The following is a 7,913-nucleotide window of genomic DNA, read 5'->3' as shown; positions in this document are numbered from 1 at the left end:
TTCTATGTATTGTTATTTTTTTAAATGTCAAGAGCACGTGGACTTTTGTCTTGATATATTTTATCATCTGTCACTTGTCTTGTTAGTTAACCTTAATTTTGACGTATAACAAAGCATTGCGAGTGTTTGTTTTTTAATTATAAATATATAATACAACAGTTAAAATGAAAATTAAAAAGCAGCATCGAAAGAAAAAATATTTACATAAACTTAATAGAAAGAGAATGCACCTAAAACAAAAAAGTACAGGCGATGTAAAATGGTATTATTTCCGACGTATCAAATAATTCAAATTCCCATATTTAAAAGGTTTGATACATAATTTTTTTTTCAGTCAAGTAATTAAAGAAGCATGGAATCACAAAAAATCTTCATATCGTAACCTTCGTGAAATGGGACTTGCCAATGATCCAAATAAAGCAATTAAAATACCTAACTTTAAACAAGAACAACTACGTATAGCCAAACAAATAGTAAAGAATGGTGAATCTGATACCGAAGAAGAGGAAGAGACGGTTAAACGAGTTCCCCCCAAAATACGAGTAGCAGAAACATTAGAAAAAGTAGCAAAAGCCCCTAGAGAACGAAAATTTTTGTAAGTCATTATTGATATATATTTTATATGTTCATATCATTTTAGGCTTTATTTCATTTACAAAAAAATCAAAGTATTCTGAGTACTTAGGTGTAACATAATGTTTTGCTTACTCATTTTTATACATATGTATATCTTTAACTCCAACGAATATTCTAAAAGTTTTTAAGCCATTACAAAACTTATGTAGTATTAAGTATGTAAATGAATGACACTGCTATTCAAAGTTTATTGCAATTTACATACTTATTAAAAACTTTCTGCGACATAAAAGTCTATAGGCACTGTAACAATTACTTAGCTATTGTAGCTAGCGTACAGGTGTTTCAAAATGGTAAAATAGATACTCTCTAAATATCTATTATGTATATTTATGAAAGTCTTTTCTGTATAAAAAACTGATCAATACTTTGCATGTAGTCAGACCGATAATTATATTATATTTCATTTCTAGGCTACCTAAAGGGCAAGTTGAATATATAACATATTTATTGGATAAATATGGACATGATTACAAAGCAATGGCAAGAGACAAAAAGAATTATTATCAAGAAACATGGAAACAAATACGATCTAAGATAAAAACATTTATGGGCATACCTAAACAATATGGAGAGTATCTGAAATCTAGAGGATTATTGGACAAAGAAGAAAGTGAAGAAGCATTAAAGGAACAAGCTAAAGCTTTAGTGATGGATGATAGTGATTAAGAGACTCAATATTGTTATAAGTAAACTAAACTAAAATAATAAATCTGTTATAAAAATGAACTTTTATTTAACTTATATATGTAAACTTCATAAAATTCTTATGTTTAAGTCTATTGTGTTTTACATTCATTTGGTATATCTTTAATGGGTTTGATTTTGTTCAACTCTTCAAACCACTCTCTATCCATATCCAGCAATTCCCGTGGCTTCTTATACTGCAACAAAATAATTACTAAAATTTATTTTAAAGTAAGTAATTTAAAGTACCATTTGATTACATATTACTTTTATTTATTAATATTAATTTAATATCAGGTTTTGCAATATAGAAGAATTTTATAAAAAATATTGTTACACAAATAAGAAAAATTACTAAACCCCAAAATTGGTACTTATAGGTCTTTGCAGTTACAATTAATTGTTAAGATCACTAACAAATTAATAATTATTATGTATGGACCACTATCTACTAATTGCCTAATAAAAGAAGAATCAGCCATGATACACCGTAAACTGCAGACTGACTACACTTTCTGAAAGTCTCTTACTGATAAAATAAATTAATTTATATAAAAAGTAAATATGTACTATACCTTTATATCATTCAGAAAAAAAGAAACAAATTAAATATTATTTAGTATTATTATTGTTCCAAAAACAAATTTTATACTAAAATTATGCAGTATTTTTAAATAAAAATGTTTACTTACTGTAATTATCAGTGTATTGTATTTGTGAGTAGCATCAATATTCGTTTGCTCTATTGGCAAACCTAATCTCACTAATTCAATCACCTCCAGCTTTTTGTAGTACTTTTTATTGGAAGTACTAATAATAATTGACTTATCATCATTTTGTGCTTTTATAGAATATGTTTCTATGGGATAAGGTAGATTTCTTATCCTCCATTCTATATTAACCCTTGTATTCCGTTTTAGCACAACAGGCTAAAAGCAAATAGAAATTAGTTTTAGTTTTTTTTTCTTTTTCATTTTGGAATTTATTAGTGACAAAGCCAAGCTTTGGTCCCATTGTTTCCCTCATAACATTTTCAACATCAACAATGATAATAATTACCTTAAAAAAGCAACACATCTTAAATTAACAAATTGTATTAAATGTATATAGAAATAGTACGTCAATCCTGTTTTCTGACATTGTACAGTTTCATACTGACATTAAATGTAATATATATATAAACTATCAAGAAAAAGATATGATATATAACATGCAGCTTTCTACACATGAAAACACAGTACAGTTAGATCATTTGCTGAAGCGATCGCCTACAACTAACAAAATCAAATTTGATCATTTTAATAATATTATAATAACATTACATAAATTGAAATTCATATTTGGTAATTACTTACTTGATCTTTACTTTCAATTATAGCAATAGAGTCAGCATTGGGTGTTGTTTCAGGAATAGGGTCACCTAATTCAACAGACCATTTACCCTCTCCTCCCAGTTTTCCCTTCATTTTCCAAGCTCTCCTAAGTAAAACTTTTGTGTCAACATTGTATTCTTCAACCATTTCCTTCCCATCATCAAATTTGTAATGTATCTTTTTAATTTGTTCATCCTTTAAACAAGTTTTCTCTGCATTCAGTAATAAATTATACCAGATAGTATTTTTAAACATTTTGTATTTATTGTCAGTCTCCGAGCAACAATACTCAAACTTATTATTGCTTTGTCCACTGGAATCGATTTTTTCAACTAAATTAAATTTTCTTTTCATACTGTTTCTATAGCAACGTATAACAAAATATTAATTTCAATGTAGGTATGTATACATAATTTACAATATTTGTTCATTAAAAAAATATGATTAAATCTTTTTTTTAATATTTACGGTAAACCATTTCGGTGGAAAAAACTAAGAAAAATTAGATAATTTAATATTTTTAAGTCAAAAGTTTTGTCTGGAAATTTCACTGACCAGCCAATAGACTATATCCAAAAATTCCAATTTTAAAATTTCACCTTAATAAAAATATGATCTATCTGATAACTTTATTAAAATCATTAATGTTATGTTGTTTTAAAAATCGAACACCAACGTCATTTTGACGTAACAATAACATTGGCATTTGTATTTTGTGTTCAAAAATAATATAATTGGATTGAAAACATCAACGATTTCAATGTACATATTAGAATTAAATACATTAAGTATTTTTTTATCAAATGGATAAAAAGTCATATAAAATATTGTGGTAATTATTTTCCGTATTGATTCCTTTATTTGTCTCCCAAAAAATTTATAACAAAAATAATCCAAAAAAGTACCCAAAGTCAAAACTATTTCTACTAGGTATATATAGCAATAAGCAAGAATATATATATAAATTGAAAAATGCTTTTATTTGTAATTATATGTAATTAATACTAAAATTGCGATATTTTTATTTTTGTGTTTATTTTAAAGAACTCCATATAGGATAGACCACAACTGTTTTAAAAATCTAAAACACTGTAATAGGCTATTTGACTGGTTTTTAAAATCCATTTTATATTATTTAGTAGAAGTTAAGGAACACTGTAAAAGTTGTGTTTTTTATTTCTAGTACATATTTGCCGAAAAATATCATATTAAAAATTCCATATTTAAATTGCGCGCAAAAACGCTACTTGGACAATATGGCGCTGTAGTGGGGTCGCTGACGACACTTTGCTTATTTTAATCTGTGGTACATATAGTAGAAATTTTCTAGAAAAGCGAAGTTTACAAGAAAGTGACTTCATCATAAGCCCGGCCAATCAGGAGCGTTTTGTGTCACGTGGCAAACGTTTGAAAATTTGCATTTTTATTTATGGATTTTTGAATAAATTAAGTATTATTTTCAACTTTCGTTAGTAAATAACCATCTTTAAACTCATAATATACATTAATTACAATAATTCAGAATTTATTTTTTGCATTGTCAAATAGCCTATTTACTGCAAAGAATGCGGTTTCAAAATGTCAATTTAAATTTTAGTGCGACGGCAACGGAACTTAAACGGAACTTTATGTGGTATAACATCACTGCTGTCCGTAACTGCCCCTCTGATCGTACTTGTCTCCGCTGGCTTTCATATTTATGCATTTTTATCGACCTATATGATACATTTTTGTAAAAATTAAAACGGACTTTCGATACTATGCAAGTAAGCTTGATTGACGTATGTTTCGTGCCAATTAGATCATCTACTTCAATAAAATTTTCAAATAAATGTTTTTTGTCAGGACCTTTTGACATAAAACTGAGATAAAAGTGCTTTAAAATTTAAAAGAGGAATCTGAAGTCTGCTTTGACAAACCTAACTTCCATTTTAATTCGAAAAACGCAGTTAATTTTCGTTTCAATGTTCAATTTTTTACAACTGTAACCTCAAATAAGTAGTCATTACAGGAGTGACGTCACTAAACGCTATGTTATTGTTTTGAAATACGTTCTGTTTCACGTTACTTTAATTCGTAATTATTGTTAAAAAACAAAATGATATCAATTACAAACCTTACAGTATCCCCTCCTTTAATACTTTTTTCTCTTCTTCGTTTTTGAATCTCCATCCTTCGTGACATTGTCGAAATAATCTGTGCATTGTTGGTACACCAAAGTCCAAATCAAGAATTGAATTGACAGTTGACATTAATATGGAGGTTATATATTTGTGTTGGTGGATTTAAAATTTTAAAGTTTAAACATTTAAATCAAGAATAAGAAATCTTAATACATACACAATAATTCATTATAAATATCGTGTTCATTTCACGAAAAAATGGTGGGATCAATCCCTGACAGGTACGTCCATATTGTAAATCAGAATATAAATAGTGACATGTTTGTTTTATTATATTATTATTTTCTTTTTAGATGGATACCATACAAAGCCCTTGGTAAAGTCATTGATGGAACAAGGATTATATGCTTTAAAGTACCATTACATAAGGTATGTGAAAGTGTTTATAACTAAGAATCAAACTAATAGACTATTAAATAAAAAATCATAAACTTTGTCAAGTCTCACTGTTTATATTTTCATAATTCATGTATAGTTCATAAAATAATTGGCATTCGGTAGAATATGGTATATTGATATTATACATTCACAATATTATGTAGTCAAAGAGATTAATTTTTATTAGTAAATTTTATATACAACATGGAATTATGACTACATATAATTATAATTATTATAAATATATTAGAAACAAATAATTCATTATTTTATTTGAAATGAACTTAGTATTAATCTATTTTTGATGTTCGACAATAGAATAATTTAAGCGCGGGTTAGACTACTGGTAAATATAAAGTAATTAAAATTTATAAGGTAAAGCTTGAAGAACTGTCGAGTTAAGTTTTTTATTTTACAAATAATAAAACTTATTGCTTATTAAAATTTGGAGGAGAAATCAAAATCAAACTTAACGGGAGTATTGTGACAATCAAACATTATTTATTGTGAAAAATATATTCTGTAAATAAAGTACAATTAAAATGTTTTTGTTCTAATGAAAAGTTCATGAAACATTGATATGGTTTTATAATTTGAAATTATTAGTTTTGTGCATCATTTAAGTTCATAAGTTAATACTATTCTATAATGTGTGAAAGATAACCTGTGTAAGAGGACTTGTATGATTCTGGAGTTACTTTCATTCATGTTCATCAACCTGCATGCAAGCACTCCAGAAATCCTTGTCCAGCTTTTGGACTTTTATTAGCATTTTTTAACTTTATATTTTTACATAAAGGTGTTGTTGATATCTTAAAGGATTGTCAATCAACTTATTTGATTCTTACAATAAAACTACTACCGAGACTGGAAATGTAGAAGTTTAATAAACCAACTATAAATCTATTTATATTTTAGTCAAATGCTTCAGAAGTTACAAAACTTATAATAAATTCATCCAAAACCGAGTTCTGGCTTGCTGCTTTCAAATGATTGTGCAATCATTATGATGGTAAACCTAGTTTGAATTATTTTAAATTTTTTAATGATTTAAAATACGTAATAAGCGCCATCTAGTCTACGTTAGGTACTGGTAATAAGTTTTTCCACTTTCTTGTCAGTGCCATCTACAGGAATATTCTGGTATTATTTGGTCTCTGATTAAATAAGGAAACAATAAACATGTATTTCAACAGATGGCGTTGTAATTGTTATATTGGATTTTATGTTTGGAATTTTCGTGGTTATTTAAATTTTCGAAGCATTTCAAGAAATTATAACATTACTCAGTCTAATATTATTATTCATAGTTTAACCAGGTAACTCAACCTTAAATTATTTTATTCAATATAAGAAGCACTACACTATCTTGTCGATAGTTTAATTAAACAAAAGTAAAATACCCTGATCTGAAAAAAAAACTGGCGAAAGAAATTCAGCGAGCCTTTCTTGTTTTTGTCAATTTTATTTTTTTACATATATTTAATTTTAGAAATAGCGAGCTCAAATTAGGTCAATTTACTTGTTGCAAATATTCGGTGAAGTTTAAAAATAAGCAGTATCCCATTGGTAGAAGGTTGTTGAATAATCGAATTCGACTAGTATGTAAGTTTGTTAAGAAATTTAAACCTACTCGCAACTGTTTCGGCTTACAACAAAAGCACTATTGGTGTAGATTAGAGGATCGAGGGAAAACATTGAAAACTTATCGCCATTTAGTTAATAGAATGAGCCTGTGCTTGAATTAGAAGCATTTGCACCTACATTAGCGAAGGCACGCCGACAATGAAACGCATTATTGGCGTATAAGTACTCACAATACATGTTTGCTTAACTGTAAAACTTGGGCGTTCACTTGACCGTATCACAGTTAGATGACAAACACAGAGCCTCCGATTTGTGTTAATTTGTTATGCATAGCATTTGCATCTACTGTACTACCGTTTATAGGTCCCTTGATAAGGGATAATTATATTTTCTTCGACAGAAATGTTGATTTAGTTAAGTTGTCACTGCAATAAAACAAAGGCGTTCAGTTTAAAATATTTAAAAGTAAAGCTGTTTAATAACTTTCTTAAATTAGATATTGAAAATGGTATAAATTTTCAAAAATTTGAACATGAAATGAAATAAATTTATTAATTTTGACAATTTTTAGAAGTGTCAATGAGGGTTGTTTAGAATGTGGTTGTTGCGGAATAAACGCATAAGTGATTACATCTGTACGTACATACTAAACATTAAAGAGAAATATTACCATATTAAAAACGTATACCTCATTTAGGACTATAAGTTTTAATGCATTTAAAATGTTGCTGATTATATTCCTTGTTTTAGTTAAAAACTAGCGACCCGCCCCGGCTTCTCATAGGTGCAATACTGATACTAAATATGCTAATGAATTTGTTTATTTACGACATCACATTAGAAACTTTTAAAATTATCAGTGTTTCTTTGAAATCATATCTATTAAAAAATTGCATCAAGCATCAAAATCCGTTGCGTAATTTGAAAGATCTAAGTATACATTAGGACAGACAGCAGAAAACGAGTTTGTTTTATACTATGTAATGATTAAATCATGTATCCTACCGCCTACGTCCTTCGAATTAGCCCTACATAGCAGTGATATTGATGATACCTACTTTTTTTTAAT

The 7,913-nt window shown here is 27.7% G+C and overlaps 3 protein-coding genes across 3 annotated transcripts in view; 2 read left to right on the top strand and 1 right to left on the bottom strand.

The window, feature by feature from the left end:
* The first annotated feature begins 59 nt into the window (after positions 1 to 59).
* LOC124543761 (nucleolar protein 16) lies at positions 60 to 1,365 on the top strand. The gene is made up of 3 exons (XM_047122059.1): positions 60 to 262; positions 335 to 595; positions 1,050 to 1,365. Exons 1-3 carry the CDS (start codon positions 165 to 167, stop codon positions 1,303 to 1,305), a joined length of 615 nt encoding a protein of 204 aa, XP_046978015.1. The 5' UTR covers positions 60 to 164; the 3' UTR covers positions 1,306 to 1,365.
* Positions 1,349 to 3,050, bottom strand: LOC124543760 (protein DPCD). Its single transcript, XM_047122058.1, has 3 exons — positions 2,679 to 3,050; positions 2,016 to 2,252; positions 1,349 to 1,520 (listed from the first exon to the last, which is right to left on the bottom strand). Exons 1-3 carry the CDS (start codon positions 3,048 to 3,050, stop codon positions 1,416 to 1,418), a joined length of 714 nt encoding a protein of 237 aa, XP_046978014.1. The 3' UTR covers positions 1,349 to 1,415.
* Positions 3,051 to 4,901: 1,851 nt separating this feature from the next.
* LOC124543575 (RNA/RNP complex-1-interacting phosphatase homolog) overlaps positions 4,902 to 7,913 on the top strand; it is a 38,938-nt gene continuing 35,926 nt past the window's right edge. Inside the window, exons 1-2 of the mRNA XM_047121813.1 lie at positions 4,902 to 5,100; positions 5,173 to 5,248. Of these exons, the coding sequence (XP_046977769.1) occupies positions 5,078 to 5,100; positions 5,173 to 5,248 (99 nt within the window). The 5' untranslated portion in view covers positions 4,902 to 5,077. The remainder of the gene's footprint in view (positions 5,101 to 5,172; positions 5,249 to 7,913) is intronic.

This window comes from Vanessa cardui, chromosome 3 (genome assembly GCF_905220365.1).
Source record: "Vanessa cardui chromosome 3, ilVanCard2.1, whole genome shotgun sequence".
In the NCBI taxonomy this organism is placed as follows: Eukaryota; Metazoa; Arthropoda; class Insecta; order Lepidoptera; family Nymphalidae; genus Vanessa; species Vanessa cardui.
Note: the sequence above shows the minus strand (reverse complement) of the source record. Positions and strands in the feature narration are given on the sequence as shown.